Source organism: Neopsephotus bourkii, unplaced genomic scaffold (assembly GCF_033783945.1).
Source record: "Neopsephotus bourkii isolate Nb327-2 ecotype Australia unplaced genomic scaffold, CSIRO-AGI_Nbou_v1 NB_1827, whole genome shotgun sequence".
Classification (NCBI taxonomy): domain Eukaryota; kingdom Metazoa; phylum Chordata; class Aves; order Psittaciformes; family Psittacidae; genus Neopsephotus; species Neopsephotus bourkii.
The window spans coordinates 209,395-235,543 of record NW_026902300.1 but is presented as its reverse complement, the minus strand read 5'-3'; the positions used below and the strand labels follow the sequence as shown (position 1 = coordinate 235,543).

Genomic DNA, 26,149 nt, shown 5'->3' with positions numbered 1-26,149 from the left:
ATAAATTCATTCCAAAGCATACCCCAAGCCTCGCAGCTGGCACTCCAGAGGTCAGCATGGAATACATGTGAGTGATTCCAACTCACTCATGCCGACATGGCTTTAGGTTCTTGTTGAAAGACTTGACAGATTCACAACAATAAAATACTTGAGGTTGCTAAATACTGCTTGAAAGTCCCAGAATAAACCATCTCATTTCATGCATAGTCCATGCACCACTAAAAGCATTCAGTTGTGCTTACTTCTCCCAGTGGAAACCAAAGGCACTCAGCACCCAAGCTGTCCTTCCTTTGTTCCTTGAGCCAAAATGTCATATATGCTTTTAAAGTTTGCCTGATCTCTCCCCAAAGAAGAAGAAGCCAACCACTCTGCCTTTTTGTTACAATGCTAACTGCACTGTGGAAACTAAGCCATGCCATGGTTTGGGATCTGAAATCATAAGTCTGACGTTAGGAAAAAAAGGTTACAAACCCTTCAAGGAAGAATGACTTCCAACGCAAAACTTCAGAGTGGCCCAAAGGAAAAGAGCTCTAGCTCATCAAACCCAGTAATTTAACAACATTTCTAACACATAATACAATTTCATTCAGTCATTTCTTAAAATGATCAAGCTCCAACACCACATAAAAAGTCAAAGACGTGTTTGCAATGATGTTCCATGCTTTCCAGGAGAAAAAGGAGATCATACAAAGAAATACTAAGCCTTTATATCAGCCTCTTTTTGGTTGTCTGTGTATCATGCAGTCACACTTACCTGACCAAGGGAAGGAAGCGTTGCATACGCCATGGGCTGATTCATCATTCCCTTCTGCTTCATAATGAGCATGCGTTTCTGTTCCTCACTCAGGTGTGCCATCTGAGCTTGCATCTGCGGCTGCTGGGACTGCTGCTGCTGCTGGATGTATGGCATCATGGGGTTCTTGGTGTGATTTGCCATTGGTGGAGTCATCCTCTGACTCAGTTCAGCATTGAAGTGGGTCAGAGGCTTGGTGTTGCCGTAAGAAAGCATATTGGGCTGTTTGCTTAAGGAGTTTGTGCCCAGGTTATTTGGCTGCTGACTGATCATATTCATGTGATTTTGAGGGAGGTAGTTATTAATTGCGGTCTTCTGTGGATTGTTTGCCATAGCAGGCACTATTGGGTTTTGGTTGTTAAAGGCTTGGGGATACATCATTGGACTATTTGGTTTGTCTGCACTGAAGGGTCCTCCATATGGACTAGATGGAGGGCCCACAGGTGACCAGCTTGAGGGTTGATTTGGATGCTGCTGCTGCTTCTGTTGCATGAGCTTAGCTCTTTGCTGCTGCTGGGCTGCCATTTGCTTGAGCTGTTCAGCTGGAGACAAGTCAGCGGTTGGCATATTCCCAGGCCCAGGCCCCGGTCCTGTCACTGTTGCTGCTGCTGGATTCATAAGATAGCCGTTTCCAGATCGTGACTGCGTTTGGACTGGAGTGTGGGCCTGGCTGGGAGTCTGAGGTGACTGAACACCACAGTTTGCTGGTGAGCCAGCAGCGACTGGGGCTGGTGGGGCACTGGACACAGAAGCTATGCTGGAAGCTGTGGAGACATTTGAAAATGGAGGACCCGAAGAAGAAGGCCTTACCTGGGGAGACCCTAGTGGGACATGAGCAAATGGAGAATGAGATGGATCACTTTTCACGCTTGCACTCTCTTGAGTCTCTGTGGCAGGCCTGGGAAATTCCAGCTCCTTCTTCTCTTCAAAGTCTTCATTGAACAAATCTTGTATATCATCTTCTGGAACGGTGTTCGCCAGTTCATCTATTAACTCCTGCCACTCTTGATCGTTCAGGTTAATGTCTGAGAAGAGCTTGTTCTGATTTGAAAGAGACGTTTCAGAAGTGTCTATGCAGCTGGGGTCATCCAAAGGCTCTTGCTTTAGCTCCTTGTTCTGCAGGATGTTAAAGCTATCATCTAGCTCGTTGCAACCATTAACAGGGAGCTTTATCTCAGAAAGCCCACCATTTTTACCCAAGTCTTCTAGACCACTACTGTGAGTTCCACTGTTCTGCAGGGGCAGGGGAGCTTTCATGTCAAGCTGGTGAAGAGGCGAAACAGCAGGCAAAGGCAAATTACTGGGCAAGCTGTTGATTGCCTCAATGCCTGGTACATCCTTCCTTACCCGCTTGCTGGTTGGAGAAAAGTTCCCATCACAAACTCCATTCTGCTGTTCTCCATTGAGAGGTGAACGTGCCCCTTCCAACTTCCTTTTGACTGTCTCTTGAAGCTGAAAGAAAAACAAGAAGAAAGAAAACACCGTTAACCAGTTGCAGACACAAAACTAGTGCTTATGAGCCTTGTGATAGATACTTCTCATCAAGCCTACCACTGACATAAGTTTGATTTCATTCTTAATGCCTTGATCAGTTTGAGAAGGTGGTCCAAAACAAAATAAAAACCAATAAAACCCAAATAAAACCCAATCAACCAAAAAAACACCAAACAAACCCAAACCAAACCTGCCTCTGAATAGCAGAACTCTAAAATATGCGCTCTCCAAGATACCAGAATTTTATGAAGCAATTTGACTAATTCAAGTTTTTGGTACTTAACACAGTGATGAGTCTTAAATTGGACCCCCAAAAAAGAATCACTAAAATTTCCTATTTACTCTGAAAATCTTTTTGTTGGCAGTTTCTAGAAGCTTCTTGACAAATACCTGCAATACAACTGAATGACTACTTTTATTGAAACAAGTGTTGTTGACACTAGATTTTTTGGAGAAGATTCATTAACATAGTTTCATTTGATTAGCCCTCTGTTCTTGGCTCCAAAGCACACTGAGAATCAGTTGTAAGTGAGGAAAAAAAATATCCACCGTAAAAATAATAAGGTACTTTGCATGATATTAACTCAATCAAATAATGAAAAAAAAAAAAAAAAGGAAATAACCCATGTGCTGGGAGCTAACGTGAAAGATAAATAACTAACAGAAATGATAGTAAGACAAGCCTCCAGGAAAGCAATTAAACTAGAATATAAGACTGTTATTTAAAAAATAGTGTATTAATAAAAGCTTTCAGTCAGGTTAGAAGCAGCATAGCAAAGTACTGTAACAACCTCCAGTGCACTCCTATCACACCAAATGTTAAGTCGTCCGCTTATGTACCAGGCTAAAAAAAGCATCCCTATTCGGTGAAGGCAAAAAACAATAGTGGGGAGGGGAGGAAGCAAAGAGGTCACAGCTGCAGCAAATGCCTTCAGGACACACTTGCATCCTTGATAGTAGAACAATAGAAGACAAAATACTGAAAGATTTTATCAATTTTTAAAGTATTTTTACTGTATGAAAGTCTCAGACATGCAGCTCCCACCCCTTCCCTAACCTAAAGGTCCTCAACCTTCTTTCTTCCCACAGTCCAGCTCCAATTTATATCTCCCATCCCAGAGAGCTACCTCCCATTTCATCCCATGTGTAAGACAGGCAAGCAAATCCATATCTCATCCCTAGGTTAGAGGGAGTGGTTCCAAGAAGGCTGTGCCCTTCTCTTGCCCTTCAGGCCAGCATGGCCTCTTCAGCATGCAATGCAAAAGGACATGGTCATTGCATGTGTTGCTGCAGTCCCAGCTGAATATGTGTGGGACACTAAACTGCGTGCCAGTCCTCTTCAGAGATATGACCTTTATAACAAGGCAGAAAGGCAAGTCAATGAGTCCTTAAAAGAGATCATCAACTCCTTGATTTGAACTGGAGCAAAAGAGCTTTTTTATGTGGGAGAATGATTAACACGTGGCTAAGAGTCACCAGCGGGTCCCTATTGGTACACACACCCAAGACTTTGCTGCCTGTCCCCCATGCACAAAGCCAATTAATGCCAAGCCTCCATCAGGCTGAAATTCCTTCTCCTCTTGGCTTCCGTGGTGCCGCAGCACAGAGACCAGTTTCTCTGTGACCACAGCCTCTGTCATGCAGACCAGTGCAAGATGCCTGCATAGCTCCACAGGGACTGTCCTTTCTCTGCGTTTTTTCCTACCCCTGGTTTCTGGGAAACAGCAAGGCCAATGATTTCACACTCCCTATGGCATGGGCTGTGATGGGGAGCCCACCTGCCGTGAGGCAGAGATCAGGAAGGCTGTTTTGGACCTCCGCACTGTGTGTGTGGAACCCATCACTGACTCCCACTCTTCTGTCCATTCACCCAAGCACAGCAGCTCTTTGCCCACATGAGCTTCACAGAGGCTCAGAGATGGGCTCCTGCATGTGGCGGCAAATGTAGGCAGGAGCATGCACACCAGTGTCCCCATCACAGCCAAGTTAATCAACCATGGTCTGCAGGAGCACACCAGGCTTCATGGAGCCCTACAATGCAGGCATCACCTTTTCATATCTCTATGCCACAACAGTAGGAAGCTCTAGCAAGAAGCTTGACCAGGGGTGGTAATTTCCTCATCTGCACCAGTTAACAGCAATACTGAAGGTAAGTCAACACCCAGGCTAGTGTGAAGGAGAAAAATCAGATCCCACAAGGAGGTTTATGATACGGCTGTCACCTCCACTGCTTCCCTTCCTTAAACACCCATGTTAGGCTGAACACCACTGTATGGCATTACAGTTCCCTGCTGCTTTTGACCGGTGTAACTGGTGTGTGGCAGAAGACTACAGCTGAGCCACTGGGCTTGTTTCACTGATCTTTATATAGTCCTGATTCAGACCCCAGAGACAAGAAAAGGACAATACTGATGTGGCAATGGCCCCGCTTCACAGGTACTATAGCACGGTCATTTCTGAGATTCCTTTTTTCAGAGGAAGAGCAGAGCAAGCACAGTCTGGCCTCAAATGCAGGTGGTCAGTAACACAGTTGATATAATGGCTTAAAATAGCATACATAAATGTGGCCCCTAATGGGCCACTGACACAATTTACAGCTGAAATTGTTCATTTCAGCTCCTAAGCTCTCTCAATACAAAGTCTTTGTCTTCCACATCAGGAAAACAGTCACTGAACAGGAAATACACTAAATACTCAATACAAAGTCTTTGCCTTCCACATCAGGAAAACAGTCACTGAACTCAAGACCAAGTTCAGTGGGTATGTACATGCAAAAACAGGGGTCAAAGAAATGTCCAAAACTTGTGATGGCCCTTTGCCCTGAGCTGGCCAAATACTGGACTAAAGTAAGAACAGTCATACCAAAGGATGTGGTAACAGCTTCTAGTCATAAAATAAAGTTCATATAAGGTAGTGATGGAGAAAAAAAATCATCATAATGACAAGTCAGGGATTATGGAGAGCAATTATCTCCTGAGAAAAACAAGATAACGGACTCCATGTATTGCACAACAGTTTGAAAGTGAACCTTACAGAATATTGGTAAGAGTGACACACTTTCACATCATTTCACACTTTCAGGTTTCACATCATTTACTAATTTATCTTGAATCCATCACCTTATTTGTACATAAATGTTTACCAAAAGAATCAAAACTATCCAGTGGCAAATAACCAGACCTAAAAATATCAGGTCCCAAAATTTCATCATGTGCTGAAACTTGGATGTCCCCCTGTACAAATATACAGTGACTTTAGTGAAAAGTGAAAGGAGGCCCAGTATATAAATATTAATAATTGTGTTTATCGTGCCTTACAACAGAAAGCAGCTTTAACATAGAAACTATTTTCAATCAAAGATCAAATGTACAGAAGAAATTGTGCCTTGTTGCAAATGAAAACAAAATGAAGCCTATTCTAAGTCTGTAGTTCCACAATAATCTCCTCAAACACAGGTTTTAGGATTTGGGGGATTAAGAGCCTTTGCAGGCAGGGAAGTACCTCGTCTCTGGCATTTTGGGAGTGGAGTGAGGTGTGTTGGGAACCATAACAACAGATGCATCTCATCTTTTTGGGGTACAACACGACAATATTCTTAGTGAATTATTTCAATGCAAATGCTCAGTTTTATATCTTGAAAGCACCTCTCCTAGGAAGACAGGCTGAGGGAACTGAGCTTATCCAGCCTAGAGGAGAGAAGGCTCTGGGTAGACCTTAGAGCAGCTTCCAGAGCCTAATGGGGCTACAAGGAATCTGGAGAGGTACTTTATACAGGGGGTACAGGGGTAAGAAAAGGGGGAATGGCTTAAAACTGTCAGAGGGGAGATTTAGATATTATAAAGAAGTTCTTCGCTATGGGGGTGATGAGACACTGGCACAGGTTACTCAGAGAAGCTGTGGCTGTCCCATCCCTGGCAGTCTTCAAGGCCAGATAGGATAGGGCTTGGAGTGCCCTTCTGTAGTGGAAGGTGTCTCTTCCCATGGCAGGGGGCTGGAACTAGATGAGCTTTAAGGTCCCTTCCAACCCAAGCCATTCTATGATCCTGTGATTCCCAAACACCATTTAAACAACTTGATGGCTTGAATATTGTACAGTGACCATATACTGGTAAACAGTTTACCACCACCCGGACTCCATAGTTTTTTAGACTAAAACCCCAGTAACTCCCTATTCCTCTTCCCTCTGTAAAAAATGCCTGATGTAAAATATTCTCCAGAAAGTATCCCCCCTTTACTTCTAAGGAGTAGTATATAGCTTGTGCATGTGATTTACAGTATGCATCATGGAGATACTCACAGGAATGTAGAGATTTATGTCTAGGTGCAGAAAACTACTGGTTCATCAAATAAAAAGAAAAATATGAAAATAAAAGGAAAATATGAAAATAAACCAACAATATTAGAATACAATAAAACTTGTGTCAGCTCCTTAGGTCCTTAGCTTTATTCACACAAAGTATTTGGCTGATGAATCTGTATTTCACAGCAGGTTTCTATCCCAGAGCAGAAGAGGGCAAAGCAGGACTCATTATCCTTTATATGCCTTTGAGGAAACTTCAGCTGCGGAGCAAGAAAAGGTCAAACTTTGGTGGGGTGACTTTTTAAATGACTTGACTGGGCAAGAGGCAGGGGGCACAGAGGCTGTGCACACCGACATGCAGACCAGGCTGGTTTAATCAGAGTCATCCTGGGATTTTCAGTGAAGCTACTTGGACATGCCGTGACAGAGCCAATACATAAACAGGAGAGCATTGAGGCTGTCAGTGGGGCTTTCATCTGCAGGGAGGAGCTGCTCTGCTTCATCCCACCAGCAGCAATTCATTTTTTGAAAGGTGCTGTTGTTATAGCAACAGCTGAGCCACTCGCTGGCCCATCCTCCACCATCGTGCTGCCTTCAGTGGGTGACTGTTCTAGTCATCCACTGGCAGTGACCAGGGCTGTGCCAGAGCCTCAGCCCTTCACTCCTTTTTAAAACATAAAAACAGTGGGGTGGGGAAGATGAGAGGCGAAATCCTCTTTTTGCCTGTGGAGGCTGAGCATGCTTTGCAGGGTCTAACACAGTAGGCAGGTTGATCTGTGAGCCTACAGACAAGGAGGCTGGCGTCACTTTTAGCTGGTGATTTCAGTGCACCAGCTACAGAACAGACATGTTGCGGCCGAATCCTCTTAAGGCAGCTCCAGACACTTCAGTATCAGGCAAGCGCAACAACTTGGAAAGATCTGGCATGCTCACTCCCCAGCTGTGCTGGGATGCACCTTGCTCTGTAGTTATCTTTACTGCCTGTGGGAAAGCAGAGAAGCTAGCTAAAGCCCAAAGTCCATCCCCCTCAGAGAATATGCATGTTTACAGAGAACAAGGGTTGTCACATTCTCCACACTGCTCTTCTGCGACTCTTTCTGTTAAAAATAAACATTGATCTTTTCCATTCTTCGTGTTGAATCATGGTCTGGCCCACCAGCCATCCATGCTCAACTGGGCTTCAGTTCCCCTCTGTGGCAATGACTCAGTCTTGGCCCCTCCTTCAGGACTTCTTCCTCCCGTCAGTGGCTTAGCACCTCTTCTTCCACGTGTTCCTGAGCTTTCCCCAACTTTCTTCTTCCTTATTCTCCTGGAACTTCTCCAGGCAGATCTTGACCCCTAACCTCGGACAGGGATTGCTCACCATGCGCTCTGCCACCCCGCATGCCTCTTCAGCCATCTCCAGCCTGCACCCTGAAAACCAGGTCAAGTTTGCTCCTAAACTTCCTATACTGCACTCAAATCCTGAACTCAAATCCTACCAACAACATAGCAAGTCCCTGGGATTGCTGTGAAGTGACACCAAGCAACTAGATTTGATGTGACAGCTCTTCTAAGCAAAGACATAATGACCATAACCACCTATCATGCGATCAATGAGGAATAATCAATATTGCCATTTGCATGCCACCAATCCACTTCAACACTTGAAAGGATTCCTCATTTCTTGCATATCCTTTCTTGCTGTACTGCTACTGAGATTGCCATTGAAAAGTCAACACTGGCCCAAGGGCACCACTCCCTGAGGTACAACCACATCTTCTGACTAGTGTCTGAAGTCCATCAGCTCCACAGTGGCCTCTTAATGCCACTTGCTGTAGCTGGGGAATGCAGGATAGCCTTTCACAAGCAGAGCCGGAACTGAACTCAAGACAAGTGGCCAAGCAAAGTGGAGGTGGGTTACACACCACTGCTTTCAGCAAATAAAGGTATTTCATGCATCAAACCACTCCCCTACTACTCGAATTCCCTCAGACTGCTGCAGGTACTGCATTGACACCTGCTAACTCACAGGATAAAGCCTGATGTAGCAAATTGATTTTGGATCGCAATTGCTCACTTGAAGCACATGCTGTGCTCTTCCATGCAGGGTCTGCCAGCCCAGTTCTTGTTGGCTGGGGAAACGTTTCAAATACTCACATTGTGAAATATGTTTGAAGTTGGGAGCAAAGATAGCTACAGACAGCTAGCAACCTGCTCAACTCCGCAGGCTTACAGAGTACGCTCTGCCTCATGAAAGAGGTCAAACCTTCGCCTGTGACCCAGGCTGTTAAGAGCTGCTGGGGACTCTGTCATTGCCTTGGGTTTTGCAAAGAGTCATCAGAAGAACAAACCAACTCCCATTATGATAGGAAGATGCTCATGGCACCAGTTAAACCTGAAAGAGGCGAAGTCAAACCAGGCAAACGCCATGACTGTAACTGCCCTCAGACAGCCAGGTAGGGAGGCTGATGTGTGTTAAAAGAGCTTGAGAAAAGCAAGAACTGATATAAGCTTTCATCAGAGCTTTGAGAGAGGGATGAGCGAGAGAAGGGAAGGAGACACAGTTCCTTAGAGATGAAGAGAGAAAGAGAAGCTTTGTCCAGAGAAGCTGTGGCTGCCTCATCCCTGGCAGTATTCAAGGCCAGGTTGGACAGGGCTTGGAGCAATCTGGTCTAGTGGAAGGTGTCCCTGCCTGTGGCAGGGGGTTGGAACTGGGTGAACTTTAAGGTCCCTTCTAACCCAAACCAGTCTGGGATTCTACAGTTCTCCCATGGCTCAACTCTGCCTCACCACATGTATTTTCATCACAGACTAAAGAACTGCTTTCATTGCTCAGGTTGTGTGGTAAGAGAACTTCCAGCTCTGTGTGTATTTAATTTCATCATAAAGAGAAAATAAACATGTGTATCTTTTCTGCTGCTGTTTATTGAGTGTTTTAATGCACCCCACTACATTGCTGCCAGAAAGACTTTTTCTGCTGTAGAAATGAACACTGTGGAAAATGTCCAGTTAGTGAGGGATGCAGTAGTGAAAAAATCTGTACAACATTTATAGAAGAAATATATATATATATATAACAATATCAACTATGCTGCTCAAATTGTGTGTGTCTAGAACAGGCTGAGGAATAAAAATGTGATCTTTGGAAGCATAAGTTTATGTATCACAGAACCACAGAACCATCGCTGCCAGGAATGGGGCAACTGTAACTTCTCTGGGCAACCTGCTCCAGTGAATTTCTTCCTAATATCTAATCTAAATCTACCCTCTTTCAGCTTAAAGCCATCCCCCCTTGTCATATATATTATATGTATTTGATTATATACCATATCAATCCCAGTTTTCCTTTGAAATATTTTTGTCATAATTTCTGTCCCTCCTTCCACACAACTCAAATTTGAATGCAAAGACACTAAATGACATGTTTCTGAGGGGATTTGGCATGCAGGGGTCCCTGGGGAAGCTGTTGAGTAAAACACAGGCAATGGATGCAATTAATTTTCTCAATCAAAATTATTGGCAAGTTTAACTGGACTTTGGAACACAAATACACAAATTATTTCATGGATGAAATGCTGTCATCATTGTCAGACAGCCTTCCTGACCAAGTATATGATCTACACGGCTTCCTCCTCTTCAGGCCCGTCCAATTTAATTCCGCTTCAGCCCAATAGGGTAAACCCTGGGAAACCAGTAACCTCATAACCTGGAGGGTGCCAGCATTCCTCTGTCTGTGGAAAAGTATTAATGAAGGTGCTGAGAGCCTAAAAGCTGAACTACTACTGCCTCCCATACCAGACAGCCAAGCTGTGCTCTTCCCTGCGACTGGTCTTGCAGATGGCAGGAGCTACTTTTTCAGTGTGTTACGAGGATTTAGTCAGGCAGCCTCTAATTGACTTCTCTGGGAGTTGTGTTGATAAATCTTCACTCTTTGAAAACATTGCCAGTCTGCTTTGTATCTGGACAAGAGAGAAGCTAATGATAAAAAGCAGACACTGTAGATTATTACAGCTGTACCTCCTGAAGGACTCCTGGAAATCAGGGTAGAAAAGAAATGCAGGAACTTCCTGTGTTTTAAACTAAGAAGCGGCAAAGCAACATAATGTGTAGACAAGGTCCTTAGTGACACGGTTTAGTGATGAACTTGGCAGTCCTGGGGTAATGGCTAGACTTGATGATTTTAATGGTCTTTTCTGACCTAGTTGATTCTAGGAGTCTGTATCCAGCATTTTTGCATATGCTACTCATACACTCATATACTCGTTTTTGCATAAGCTACTCATTCACTATCTATGAGCTCTTCAAACTGCATTACGTGACACTAGAAACAGTCTCCTGAGTAAAATCTTGCCCTTGGATGGGCACAAGTCATAACAAGCTAGTAAGGTGTGCTGGTGGCACCCTGCCTGCCCAGTAAAAGGACTTCTGGGACAAATAAGTGTTCTTGTGCTCTGAAAAGAAGCAGCAGCTCTCTGACACATCCTACCAGTACCTTAATGGAGAAAGAAAGCAGAGGCTATGAGCTACGTTTACGGCTTCAGAACCAACTGACTAAAATTTTGTCTAACTGAAGATAAAGCCCTTCCTTTGCTTAGAGAAGCAAACTACCTACACACATTCTTCAGAACATTCTTAGAGAAACTCCAAGGAAGGAACCAGAAGAGACAAGGGATGGTGGAGGATAGTACTCCTCCGATGACACTGTTGGTTTCCGTGGGCTACAAACTTATATTCAGCCTCTATTATTACCAAAGCCTGTCTGATATACGATCTCTAGAATCCAATAGCAAGTTGTCAAAAGGCTGAATTCAGAAACAGTATGGTTGTCTCCCATTCATTTCACTGATGTGATCTGACAAACACCACCTCATGTCAACATGGCTATCTGTTCCACAATTGCATGAAGTAGCATCTTCCAGTTCCACAGATCAACGTGGGGTAATTTCTGGGATTCTCCCACACAACTAAGTTCAAGGTCATGCTTTTCTTTTTCCACATGCAAAGTGTTTAATACAATCAGAAAAGGAAGAAAATCACAGCCAGATGGCCTGTACACTGTACCTGTTCAAGCATACACATTTTAGTCACCCTCTTTGGGTAACATCATCATAAATGAAGCTTCCATTTGAAAATAATTTAAGGATCAGAATTAACAGATTTCTACAACCAGCACATAAAAAAAAAAAAAAAAAAAAAAGAAGAAAAATCCTATGAATCAATCACAGGACAAGATACACTGTACTGCAAATAAGATGGTGGCTTTGTCCCAGAGCTTGTCTCCATAAGCCTCCTCTTCCCCAGCTGCGCCTGCCTGTGCAGCTTTATCTGAGGACATGCGTGACCTGAAGATTTCTTTGCAAGGATACATACTTCTGAAGGAGTGAGGTTATGTAAGTACAGGTTAAACCATTAACAATGCAGTAAGCATTGCAAAGGAGTCCCAAGTATGAGAGGGAAGAGGGAAGGAAATTAATCTTTCGCATGCTAATGAATTAGTACTCATATTTTTTCAAAGTCCTAACTCTCATTATGTTCCTGAGCCATGTCTTTTGGGGAAGGGGCTGGGGGGGGAAAGCAACCATGGGACAGATTAGTTTGGAACTAGAGTTGTGTTAGGCTATAGATCATAAAAAAACCCCAACAAACAACTAACTGAAAATTCTAAAACAGAGAAAATATCAGAAATATCCAAAATGGATCTGGCTTTTTCCTTCATCTAAACTGTTCCCTACTCAGCAGAATCAGCTTGATACATCTCTAGGAAAGAGCAGCAGTGGTAGAACTGCTTGTTTGCCTTGCCTTTGCATATCTATTTAAAAGAAGGCATGCAGCAGCAGTTTTGTAAGACTCCTGTACAAAACTCAGAGTCCAGTCATGAGAGATGCTGAAGCCCTTAGCTCCTGTCAAGCTCACTAGGAGTTAGGGGTCCATTGATAAGTTCACTTCTTCTGTACCTAAATTTCTTCAGAGATGGGCACTAAGTTGGATGGAACAACTCTTTTTTACATTCCTTTTTGCTTTCAATACAAATTATAGCCAGCACTGTAAAAAAAATTAGTAGATGTGCAGGATCACTGAAGGTCTGTGAAGACTCAAGCAGTCAAAGGATTATACAGGATGCCCCAGACATGTTCTGAATTATTCTGGGCACAGTTTGAGAGCTATTTGCTACAGGCTAAAGGCCAGACAGCACTGAGTAACAGTTTTGCTCTAAGTATGGCCAAGCAAACCATAAAAACCTCTTTGCTGCTTCAGTACTTTCACCACAAACTGACCTTGGGTCCCACAAAGGCATGCAACACCTAATGGAAAAGTACAGGTTTGGTCACCCACATCCCAGCAGTTATCAGAGTTACAGACTCCCAAGGCTGACTTGCTGTGTGGGGTGAACTGCAACATACTATTTAAGTCTACTGATGAAGTGTAAATAAGAAACAAGAGATTCTAAACAAATCAAGGCAGTGATTCAGAACAATATTAAGCACAGGCTTCACCTGGAGTACCCTAAGCAACCTAAATTACAAAGAATGGTTTATTCAACAGACAACATCAGACTAAGACCTTTGCTCAGGTCTTACCTTCCTTACTTCATGTACAGCAGCTGACTCCAATCCAGGATAAATCTCTTCCTCCCTTGCATATAGTCTGAATACACATACGCAGAGTATTATGCATATTCATATAATTTGCAGAGGTGCGCTGGCTTCATGCTTCCCCAAAGGACAGATCCTAAAAATGACACACTTTGTTGCAATCTAGTGAATCTCTTCACTCCCTTCACATAGCTGGAGCACCCAGGAAAGACAGCAGCCATGGACAACCTACCCAAGCAGCTCATATTGTTTGCTTCTGAGTTTCATGCCTGCATATTTGCTCGTCATGTGATAATGATGCCTAACATGGGTACGGGTGCAGTATACATCCAGTGCTGGGGAATGGGCTGCAAGGCATCCATGAAAAGATAGCTGCTAGGAGCAAATACCAGCAGTTACTGTAAAATCATCGGGCCTAGAGTCTTCCTTTTGTTAATGTCTGAGTGGCACCAAGAAAAAAAGGTGACCATGCTCAATCTAAATGAGCAACACTGACAGGCAGGAAAGGGCACACCTCAGCAGTAACCCAAGTCTTATGAATACATGTCCCGTGCTTGCCTGCTCTGCCCTCCTAAAACTGCCATGTGAAGTTTGCAGATACCTTATCACCAGAATATCTTATCATTGGATGCTTTCTGTAAAGCGTTAGCTACTGTTTGGGGGGGGAATCACATCTGCCTTCTTAAGCCATCTGTTTATAAAGGTGCTCCTTTCTGCTCAGAGCCTGTCTAAAGCAACACAGTATCCTGGCAGCAGGCTATCTGAAGGCAAGTTCCCCAAGTTGCTACCCACTGTGGGGTTGAACTCATTGTAGTAATGGCATGAAAAGTTTGCCAAAATCCCAAAGGTGTGTAAGGCTTCCAGATGTCTTCATATAAAGGAAAAAGAAGGCCAGGAGAAAGGTGGTCAGTGCTCTGCCGAACAGGTCAAATTCCCAGATAGCTGTGGCTGCACACCACTATACTACCAGACACTTTTACCTACTTGTGCATTTTGAAACTAACCCTCCAAGGGAAGGAACTACGACTCATAATGCTACACGTGTCTGTACGTGCTCATCCTGCACAGTTTTTAACTTTTTCATTTTTCTGGGGAAAAAAAAAAAAAAACAAAACACCAAAAATACTTGCATTTTCCGCACACATGCACATGTAGTTGTTGCCCATGATACTCACATACATACTAAGCATATATTAGCAGCTAACCCAAATTAGATTTATACTTCAAGCCCCATTCACCACTGAGAGTTTGTGCCTTTAACAGTGTCTAATAAACACAAGAAGACAAGAAAGCATTTGCTAATCTTGGATGGTGTAATGGTGTAGGTAAGACTGAGTCATTGAGAACACTACAGTTCTTTCCTAAACCCCTTGGAGGTATGATAGTTTGCTGTTAGATAAGCCATAGAAATGCACCATAAGCCACCTGTGCATTCATATAATGGGCTTCCACTAATCTTATTTTCCTTCTTAAAAGACTTCTCATTCCCGCTTTTTTCTCCTGTTCTAGGAGTGATGAGCCACCTAGTACTAATTCAATTCTAATCTGTTAGTCTGGAGATAAACTAGGCTTGGATTGCTACCAGAATTACGTGGCTTTTTGTCTCAGAGAAAAACAGAGGTGGGCTAAATCTAAACAGGAAAAAACTACTTTTATGTCAACACCTCCCCCCCAGGCCATCACTTAGCACTTAAATGGTGTCTGACATTCAGATGCAAGCATATAGCAAACCTCTGAATTTCACTTAAGAGAACAGGGCAGGAAGCTTACCTAAAGCTGTATATAAAGTCAGGGGCAGGATCAGAACTGAACTCAGGTCTCCCAAATCTTGTGGCCAGCAAATAGGTATACAAAATACATCTTCTCAGATGAATAGCTGCTCTTGCTTCTGTTTCTTTTCCAATTCAAGAAAAAGAAAGGGAGGAAAACAAGCTATGAAGAGGACAGAAAGCCTGGAAACTCCTATAGGCACCATAAGAATACTGCAGGCAAGAAAGACTGGAATGAATTGACTCTTAAGGATGTAATTCATATCCCCTATACCAAGCTGAGACAAATCATCCTCTAGAAGTGTCTCTTTCTTTTCACTGACATTAAAAGGAGCCTTGATAACTAGCTCAGTGAGAGGCAGCCACAGTCAGATGCCTGCATCTGGATCCTCCCCAAGCCACCAACATTATTTGCCCAATCACAATTAGGGCACTAATTACATGCTACTGCTGTTGACATCTGTGTTTAATAAAGATTTCTGTCTGCGGGGGTTGGGTCTTTCCTCCAGTTTCATTTCCACAGGCTTCAGTTGTCCTGCTCAACTGTAAGAAAAAAGCTTCAAATCTTCTTAAAGTTTGGCCTATAATTATGATATTACATTTGCTCTTGGAAAGTCTTACTTTCTTGTAGTGCCGAGGGGAAGAAGATTGTGCAGCTCCAAGTGTTTGCTTAGTAACTTACATGCTTAATCACTTCTGGATTATTTAAAAGAGGCAAGGATAAGGGAAGAGGTATAGCAGGAGGGGCTGTGAGTTTAAATTCCAGATAAATAGTACTGCTAGAACCATGATGGTCTATGCAAAGCCCCTAGAGTAGAAAAAAAATTAAGAATTTTAATTAGATGCACAGATAGCAGGGAAATACAGACAAGCTTTGGCGTAAGCAAGCACTTCTCCCTTCTTAAAGAACAGTTGTAGTAACCTTAGTAACAACTTTAACAATGAGCAAGCATGCTTAAGAAATGATGGAAAATTATGTAGATCTCAGGCATACAGGATTGTGTGCAAATCTGCTGTGATAAAGCTTTCCCCAGTACGAAAGCTTGTTTTTAAAGGAAATTACATAGGCAGCAGGCTGAGGTTTTTCCTAGGGCTATTTACAATACTCCCTTTATTTTTCCTCCTTTCTTCTAAGCTTCTCAAAACTGTCAAATGAAAACAAAAGCCTGGCAATTAGCATATTTCAGAATTACATTAAGGACCCAGCTTTAAAATGCACAGCTGCCCTAGTCTGACTTTTTTCAATGCCAGGTGGAAGACATGAGGCCAAGAACCAACCTTGGATGCTGTAGGTCCTGATGGCTGTAGGATTAGAAGGAGACTGTGGTCTCAGTATGGCTGGGGACAGAAGTCACTACTTTTTCTTCCTATCCCTCTCCCCCCCAAACCCAAAGCTGCCTGGCACTGACAAACTCCAAATTCAGACCCACAATAGTCACACTAGAAGCATTCAACTGCAAACATTGAGTATTTTCCTGACTCATCAGTTAATTAGTGGCAGCCTTTTCCTCTTCCTGCTAACGAGAAATGACTGCAATGCCTGAAACTAGAGCAGACATTTTCTCCCCTTCAGGTGTTCCCTATGTCTCTGCTCAGCAGCACAAACTACCCCAGGCTGATTCTGCCACAGAGGCCTGGAAATGCTACCAGACAGAAAGGTACTAAATGAATGCTTGATGAAGGGCTCCCTAGGGAGTTGTGGGGGGAATATAGCAGGGCACAGCACCCTTCTTGGAAACGCTGTCTCTCCACACAGCCACTGCCAGCAGAGGTTCAGACCACGAGGATTCAGACTAAGCCACAGACCATACAGATTTGCCTCTCAGCCTCAGCACAGCAGGGCTGCAGGCAGCCTGTGTGCCCTGGCATTCCCAGCTTATGCTCCAGCATCACTTAGTAAACACACGCAGGCAGGAGTCCCTGGGGATATAAAGCTGCTCTTATGCTCTGTACTTGAGGGGCTAAAAGCTACAACTGGTCCCTGCCTCTTGCACTTGCCAGAGCCCTGCCAGAGCCCTGAAGCTCTCATCTGGGTGGCAGCAGCCATCAGAGGTGGCTGTGACAAGTGGCAAGCTAGCAACAGTGGCAGCAGCTCTAGGTGGTGATGGGAAGCTTTGGAGTGGGAGCCAAGGATGAAATGTGTATCAGGCAGGTGGGGATGCTCCCCCCTTGCATAATCCCATCTTTTTTCCTCTCCTGTCATGATTTCCCACATTTTCATAGGTCAGATCTCACAGCCTCACACAGAAGTTATGGGGCTGCAGAAGGCAAAGTGGCTCTCGAGCATTTAGCCTTCCTTCTGACAGTTACAAGGCCTCTTCTTGCTTCCACCCTCAGTGCATATTCATCTTCTCCCATCTATCTGAGTGCTGCTAGTGTTTGGAAAACAAGTCTTGGAAAAAGCCAAGAGAAAAACTGACCTCATTGGCAGTTTCCTCAAAAAGTCATTTGGAGCTGGACATCTATCTCCTTCAACAAGCCTTAAAAAAACATGAAAGGAAACAGCCTAGGGTTGCTTCAGGAATTCCAGCTACTGCTGCTGAGAGGAATTTGCATAACTCGCCCCTAAGAAGTTTCTGCTGCAGCTCTTTCACAGCTTTCCTTGCTTTCACCTCACCCTTCAAGAACAAGAAGAAACCTTCTCCATGTATGCAGGGGGCTGCAAAAGCAAACTGCTTACAGACAGATTCAGCAAGTGGTTCTTAGATCTGTGATGGCTGGAAAATGCGAGGATATGCCAGGGAAGGCTGACTGTGCCTGCTCTTTCTTACACTGCTTACTGGCTTCTGTTGCAGAGAGGACCCAGTACAATTGCTCTTAACCCACAGTGCCTGCAGAAGAAAAGCCACTTAGAAGCTTTTTACTAAAATAAAACAAACAGAACCCTCCCTTTACCAGTTTTTCAGTGTACTATTTCTTCAGGAAATATTCCGAGGATAATACATGATTTTATAAAGGCTGCAGCTCTACAACACAAAGTGGTACAAACTCATTTCCAGTGACCCCTAAATAAAGGGGAGTTGGTGCAGGAATAACAACCTCAAGTACTTGCTTAACCGCTTTCTGAACATGGACTGAATGCCATACTGCTGTCATCCTATTTAAAGATAAAAAAATGACCATGCTTCCTCCTCTTCCCCTGGTCATCCCTTACCTCTTCCCAAAAATCCCAGCTCCACAACATAACTATGACCTACCTATCTGACTTCTGGTTCCTAAAGACTATTATTGCAGTTTGGTATCTAAAAGGAAGAACTGTGATAACTGTCACACCAAACATGAGAAGGTTTAAGTAAGCAATTTTAGCTGTTACTCAAGAGGATCTCAATACTCTTTATATGGAAAACTCTTCTTACTAATATTCAGAGCATACAACATAAATAAAAGATATTATTCCATACACAGAGTGGGTATCATAGTGAAAGGCCATGGAATGTGAAAGACACCAGTGGAAACGGCAGACAAGGGAGCAGGAAAGATATGGACCTGTTGGAGAGGGTCCAAAGACCACAAAAACAATCAGAGGGATTGAGCGTCTCTCCTATGAGGAAAGGCTGAGAGAGTTCGGGTTGTTCAGCCTGGAGAAGGCTCAAGTGAGACCTTATTGTGGCCTTTCACTTCTTAAAAGGGGCCTATAAGAAAGATGGGGAGACACTTTTTAGTAGGGTCTGTTGCGATAGGACAAGGGGTAATGGTTTTGAACTAAAAGAGGCGTGATTCAGGCTGGATGTGAGGAACAAATTCTTTACAATGAGGGTGGTAAAATACTGGAGCAGGTTTCACAGAGAGGTGGTGGGTGTGCCATCCCTGAGCACATTCAAGGCCAGGCTGGGTGTCGTTCTGGGCAACCTGATCTAGTGGAAAACTTACCTGCTCATTACAGGAGGGTTGGACTAGATGACCTGTAAAGGTTCCTTCCAACCCAAACCATTCTATGCTTCTATGATTCTAACCTGCTAAGGCCTCTGATAGGAATGACAATGTCATGTACAAAAATTAGGCTTTGCTACAGAACAGACCAGCCATGTCATCCTCTCAGAAAATGTAATCTAAGTTTATTTAAACAATCAACTCATTAAATTCTTGAAAACATAGAAAAATAAATACATGGAGATCCCAGACATGCAAAGAGACTATTTATTCTTTTTATTAGAATTCGTTACTTTTCTCGTATGATGCTGTGACTCAAATAAAGCTCCTCATAAATTCTGAATATAAAAAGATCGCCAAATTAATTTTTTAATAGGGAAGGGGGGGGGGAAATAATCAACCTCCTTGGCAAAACGTGAACTCCATTCCTCAGAGTTTGGCCACTGGAGGGCTCCAATATTGTTCCATAAAAGCAAAAGAAAGTTTACTAGGAAAGATAAACATATAACAAATAGCCTGGGCAATAAAGTTCAAACATAATACTGGGTCTGAACCAAGATCTATGGGCTTGCAAGCATTTCGTAAGAGTTGGAGGCAATTTAACTGTTGTTTTTCTCTTGTAGCACAAAAGGAGTTGCAAAAGAATGATTTTCTTAGTTTGGCAATAAACGTCTCCTCAAATACAGCACCTATTAAAATGATTTTTGTATGGAATAGTAGCATGACTAGGTATTTACTGAAAAGCAAAACCTACAGGTTTCATTGGTACGTGTCAGTAAAACACTTCTGAAGGAAAATCCAGTACTGCAGAGTGCAAAAAGAAGTATATTCTGTGTTCCTCTTGTGACTCAATTCTCCATTAAATTTGACAAAGATAAATCACAGAACCCAGCTACTAGGAGCACAGGAAGGAGAGCCTACTACAAGTCCTTGTTTGCTCTTTCTTGGATAAGCCATTGTTGGGAGTTGCCTCTTATTTTCTAAGAGGATTTATATGTTCAGGTATAGAAAGTCAAGGAGGAACTGGCCCTAAAACTAGTGAGTATTTTCACAGTAACATGGCAGCCAAGACTTAATCAGAAAAACGTATGTGGTCCTGCAGAAGCCAGTACAGGCACTGATGTCAGCTGATAAGCTAATGACTGCAGTTTATCAGCTGATAAGTTAATGACTGCAATCCTCCAGTTAAGGATAAAACAAAAGCTATTTCAGTATAGGAGCATGGTAAAAAAGTCTTTCAGACATCATCCTAAGTACAAATATACCGAAGGGAGCAAAATGTCAAAAGTACCCCGCACACTTCCCAATCTGTCCTGTTGGAGGTGGGGGGAATTAATCCTGGGCTGAGATCCTGAATGTTGGAGGTTTCACACTGAGCCAAATTTTACAGCTGACTTAAGCACTCCTATAAATAAAGGAGGTTTACTAGAAATACTGAAAGATCCTAGCAGTTACTATGATAAGCCCAACTGAGCACTGTTCTTGTCTGATGAAGTGTACTGTATCGGGCCAAGGCACAAAACATCATGGTTTGCTGGCACTTTGCCCTGCACACACTATTTTTTCTGCTTCTTCAGTGTAAAGGAAAAAAAAAAAAAGGGAAAAAAAAAAAAAGCTAGCTTAAAATATCCCTGCTGCTCTCCTGTAGCCCCTTCCTCCAGCACATCACACGTTAATGCCAATCTGCTGGGAGACTGCAATTCGAACATAATGAGATATTAATGAGCTTTGCACATGTCCCCAGTCGCAAGCTCCCCCCTCCTGCCTGGCTCATTTCTCACAAACCTACAGAGATGCTCTGCTTGTTTTCCTGACACTGCATTTGTGTCTCCCCCATCCTGCCCACTCCCTTCCCCCAAGCAAGCCCTGCTGCACTGCTCCCCTTAAGCTGCCAGCATTAAAGAGCACCAAATGGGCTGGCACCGTCTTGTTTCCTGGCCTAATGGATGCTTGTTTAAACACCGGAGCTGTTTGCATTGCTGCAGCTCACTGCATGTTAAACACAGTCCTCTGAAACCCTACGCCAATCCAATAAAGGTATCAGCAGTTCAGCGTGGGGAGGCAATTACTATGAAGTCCCAAGTGTGCCTTCTGAGCTCAAGGAAGGAAAATTTGATCGAACAACTAAAAGCAAAATCTGATTCGGTTCAGCATCACTTGGAGGACACAAGGTTTAACTGCAGCCAGGCCTGTGGAGGGCAGGAGGAAATCAATGGAAGAGCTGGGGAGAGCAACTCACATTGTTAGGAGCGCTTTAAGCTGGCCTGTTAGCAATGCTCTCCCCTGCCTTCACAGAGCTGTTTCCCTCCCCCTTTCTCTCTATGCCAAGGTGTGATGTCTTTCCTCTCCTTCCTTTCCTTTTCTTTCTTTTAAATGATATGCTGCCAATTTCTTTTCACCCTTCATCAATTCTTGAAACAATTCTTCTTCTGGTAAAGGTCCTTCCCCTGTACAAAGTCATTGTCATATCAAAGGGGAAATGTTATGCAGGAGCAGCTATGATAAAGGGTTGATGGTAACCAAAAAAAGAACTGTGCTTTACCAGGAGATGAAAAAAATCCAAATCTCAGACTAATGATAGTCAATATTTCAATGCACCAGCTCTTTACCTGGAGAAGGGCAGAAAATCAAGGGGAGAAGAAGCTGTATTTCAATTCATTTAATCCATAGAAACAAAGCTACTTTGAAGCGTTCTACTTCCTTTACTTTTAAATGTGAGATAAGGAGATAGGGGAGAGAAGGAATGTTTCCATTTTATACTTCTTTTTTTTTTAACTTTTAAACAGACTATGGTGGCCTCACTTCGAGGACAGCTTTGCAAATCCAAGCACTTGCCATGGCCATGGATACATTCAGGAACCTAGGCAAAGGGGACTTGCCACACCAGGTCAAGCCAGTAAGCCAGCAGGCATGGCACTGTGCCCCTACGTGGTACCAGAACTCCAGCTGCTGAGGGGTTAAACACCTCCCTTCCACACTAACAGGAAAAAGGATTGTGCATACAGCTGGGAACCAGGGGAGGTATCTTTGCGGGGGAACCCACCCTTCTCAGAGCTGAGTCCCCAATCATGTGGGGTTTTGCGCCATGGAAGGACATAGCTGACAGTGCAGAACTAGCACCTGACTGTGCCCAGAGGTACTCATCATCACCTCAGCCAGGGCTGGCATCTGGCTAATGGGCTTAAGGATCAAGCTGTCCCTTCAAAGCAGAGTTCTCACAGGTCAAAAATGCAGTGTGATCCCAAGAAGTGCAGGCTGAAAGGTAAAGGCCTGTGCCAAGTAACTGATTAACGGAGGATAAATGTCACTGGGCTGCTGTCACTCTTGTCTGGAGACACTGCCATTCACAACACTGAAACAAGGAGTGTAGGGAAAAGAAGCACTGTCTAGTTTTAAACAGGTCTATCTGCAAGGGGAAATTGTTCTCCTTATTTGTTTTTTACAATTTAAGGCAACAACTTGTGGGGAGAGGATGAAGTTAATCCCAAGATCTTGCTTTCCTCACCCCTGAGTTACTCTGGGAGCTGAAATCCCTCTGTGGACTCAAATCTCAGTACAGACAACAGGATGCCACTGGTGGCCTGAGTACAGCTAGTTAAAAAGTTGACTGCATGATGGGTGTTTTGACAGAAATTATGGGCTTTCAACCAAGATAAGAAAATTGTTGGGAAATATCTGTTTTGTTAAAAAAAAAATAAAAAAAACAAGCACAGTAACTTTCCTATTTTCACTTTCATAGCAAATACAAACAAACAACACTTGGTTTTGCTGGCATTCCTTGCCAGGGCTGGAGGGGCGGAGGGAGGATAAACTGGAGACATAATGTCTAGGTAAAGGGGGAATCCTTCCACACACTGGCCTTCAGTTCAGGCTTTGACTCTGGAGATTTCATTTCCACACCTTACAACAAGGATCCCTACTAAGACGGCAGGGCAAAGAGCACACTGGGTGGGTGGAGCAATGCAACAGCCAAAGCTACCCAATACCAAAACAAACAAAAACCAGGCTGTCTTGAAAGCATCAGGCCCAGAGATCCCTGAGAGACGCTTGTCACATTACAACTCCTTTTCTTCTTTTGAAGCTGAGAATACAGCTTCTGTGAGGGCTTGAGAAACCCACTCACCTACTCACCAGCGGTAAGTGGAATGATTTCCTGATGAGACTGGGGAAGGATGTGGCTCTTGAAATCATCTGCTTCTGCGGAATCTGGCCTTTAATTTGAACAAAACAAAACAGCAGCAGCCAAAAAAATAAAAATCCAGCCTTTGTGATTGCACAGATAACTTTCCAAGTATGACCCACTGCCACGCTGTGTTTCTGAGTCTGCAGACAGGCTGATCCTGTTCCCAAGAAGCCACACAGTGAAATCAATAAGACTCATTAATGATAATCGGTATCCTATGGGCAGCAGCAAAACTGCCAAGAATCCTACCAATTCCATCCTTCTGCTGTTACTTGGGGAAGCTCTGATTGACAGGAAAGGTAGGTTTCTTACTTGCTTGCACTCAGCCGTGAGAGGAAGTTGCAGAGTTATTGAGTCCTGTGAGAAGGCCCAGCTACAGCATCCCATGAGAAGTTATCAGCATTTGCTCCAGTCACAGAAGGGTTTGGACTCTCAGCCACCTGTTTGTGGGATGAGGTTCTTTTCTTTCTTTTACATCCTGATTTACTGCTCATCCCTCAACACTGCAACAAGCTTTCCTGCCTCCTGATACAACCAAGCTGGAGAGCTGATAAGCTTCAAGCTCTGACACAAGCCAAACCCTCAGCTTTGAGATGCACAGAGAGCTTGCTATACCATGAAAGACAGACTAGGCTTTTAAATAACACAAGGTGTGCTAGACGTGATTTTCACTTTCTTAACTCTGGCACAGTGACTAGAAGATCTGCCACACAATGTCTTTCCATCTGTTGGTGGTAAACCACTAAGGAGATATTTTGGGACTCAAGGAAATGACCCAATGGTCCCTTCAGTTTCTTCAAGGACTGCTTCACCCCAGCTCTTCTTCCACTTCAAGACTTCCAGTTTTCATTTGTTCCCTTTGAACCACAATCTCCTTGGGCACCATGCATTGTTTCTGACATGGAACAGCACAATAGACAAAAGAGATGTGTAAACAGGGCCACGGAAGATGAACTCCCGTGGAGATTTTAATTTCAGGATAAAATTATTACTAATTTTTTACTTGTTTAAAGCATATTTCACTCTTTGATTTAAAATTATACCACTGAGGGACTGATTGGTTTCCATCTTTGAGATCCAACTCAAGAAGATACGTAAAAAACACAGGAAGGTTTTAAGTAGCAAGAATTTCCTCTTTCCCATCATCTGCACAAGATGTGCCACGATAGCATAGCTATACATTTATAGTTTGAGTGGATAATTCCTAAGAAAAAAATAGCCTTTTCCAGAAACTAAGACTACACAATAGAGATAGTTTTCTATTAATCAGCGCTGTGGAAGAAAAGTGTAATAAATTGATGTCCGTACATCCAATGTCTGTAATCTGCTTAGATAAAACACCTGAACATTGTCATAATTCACACTTTCAAGGAAAATAAATGGAAGGATTGACAGAGCCTACATTTGTCAGGAGAAAAAAACCTGGGGGGGTGAAAAAATTTCCCCTGTTTCTCAAGCATAGTATCAACTCATCAGGAGATGCACAGGGTGATGCTGAGCAAAGGAAATGGAGAAAATGCCATTTCCTGCTTCATTTCCTCCAGGGAGAATCTGGAGCAAGGTTTCATCAGATTAGAAATCCAAACAACCACATGTAGACTAAATGTTTTGTTTGCAGTTCCAGGCCTCCAAGGGAAGCAATGAGCTACAAGAAGCAGTGAGTTAGCTCTGCCTCCGTGAAGGACTGGTGAAAAGTGAAAGAGGAGCAAGAGAAACTGGTGATGTGAGGAGTACGGAGTGGCGGTTGTCACCTCCAGCATTGGTTTGTAAGCTCTGAGAAGGGCAAATACAAGCTCTGCTTCACAAGACAAGGTTACTGGCCCAGGAGAGGGGTAGGAATTTCAGGTGATCAGTTACAGGAACAGGAGAGGAAACAAACCAAAATCAAAACCAACCACCTATCTTTTCATTTCCAGAACAGTTCAAATACTAAGGATGCCTCAATTACACACATAAAGAGTCAGGTTTTGAAAAATGCCAAGTATCAGTTCTCTAAATTGATACGCATATACAGGAACCCCAAAATTAAAAGTTTTGGAAATGTTTTCTGCCAGCTCACATCAATAGTCACTTCCTTGAAATTGACGAGGAGGGCATTTACCCCTGCTAAACACACAAGTTACCACATAATGGTGCACAAAAATGGCAAAACAGTTATCAGTTTGACTCTATTTCAAAGAAGGGATATAACAAGAATGTTATGTGCCTGAACATTAATAAACTTATAGCAGGAAGCTGCTGACTGCATTTGTTTTCGGTTGGGCTCTTTAAGAAGCCTAAAGAATGGAAGCAAACTGAAGCCTGTTCAGATTGGAAAGCACTTTGCAGAACACTCCAAAAGAGACCCAGAGGGCAAAATTTGGAAAGCGCAGAAGGGACTGAGGGGGCTTTGGACACTGACACATGAGTGAGTTTCAAACAGCTGAAAACATCCCCACTTTTGCTCATTTGCTATGCCCCACACTGGAGCCTTTGGTGCTGCGCTTCAACCACCTCTTAAGACCCCCACAGCTCATAGTACAGCATTTAAAACAAACTGAAAATGATGCTAGGTTTACCTTACAACGTGCCCTGAAGTCTTTCTGAAGCTAGTCCAGGGCCTGACTGATAGGGCTGTCAGGTGGCTCTGGGACACCTCTGTCAGCCGTTTTGAACCAGGCGGCCTGTGCTGCTCCACTACAGCCCTCAGCCTCATCTCCAGAATGAATGCCAGTGCTCCCCCGACAGAGACAAAGTGATCCACTCACAGTCATGCTAAAGACTGGTGATGGCCAGTCTGTGGCATAAAGGCTGGAGCTGGCTTGCAAGGGGCTTTTTTCTTGGTGTCTGTATCAGCAGGGCAAACAAATCACAATTTTCAGCATACTCCTGGGGTCTTGAGTGTCCATCTTGAAGGGGCTGACAGCTATGGAAAGGACGGTGGTTGATCAGGGCACCGGGCATTTTCTCCCAACTAAATGGAGCAACTGTCCTTTCTGGCCTGAAACACCAGGACTTATCAATCCTCCTATCAATCCTAAATGTAGATATAAAGGTCACCTAGCAGCTCTGTTGGATACTTAGATGATCAGAGAAATGGATATTAACGCTGACCATGGTAACAACAGTGCTGAGCTGCTCAGAGTAATGCAATTCCAGTGACTAGCAGGGGTAACTTCTTAGGGA

The 26,149-nt window shown here is 43.6% G+C and overlaps 1 protein-coding gene across 4 annotated transcripts in view; it reads right to left on the bottom strand.

Moving 5' to 3' along the window:
• MAML3 (mastermind like transcriptional coactivator 3) overlaps positions 1–26,149 on the bottom strand; it is a 280,365-nt gene that overhangs the window by 89,844 nt on the left and 164,372 nt on the right. For 3 of the 4 annotated variants that reach the window (XM_061343857.1, XM_061343856.1, XM_061343858.1), the window contains one exon: positions 755–2,245. In XM_061343857.1, coding sequence (XP_061199841.1) covers positions 755–2,245 — 1,491 coding nt within the window. Of the gene's footprint in view, positions 1–754; positions 2,246–22,924; positions 23,163–26,149 lie in introns of those variants that run through there. The other variant, XM_061343859.1, reaches the window with a different exon arrangement.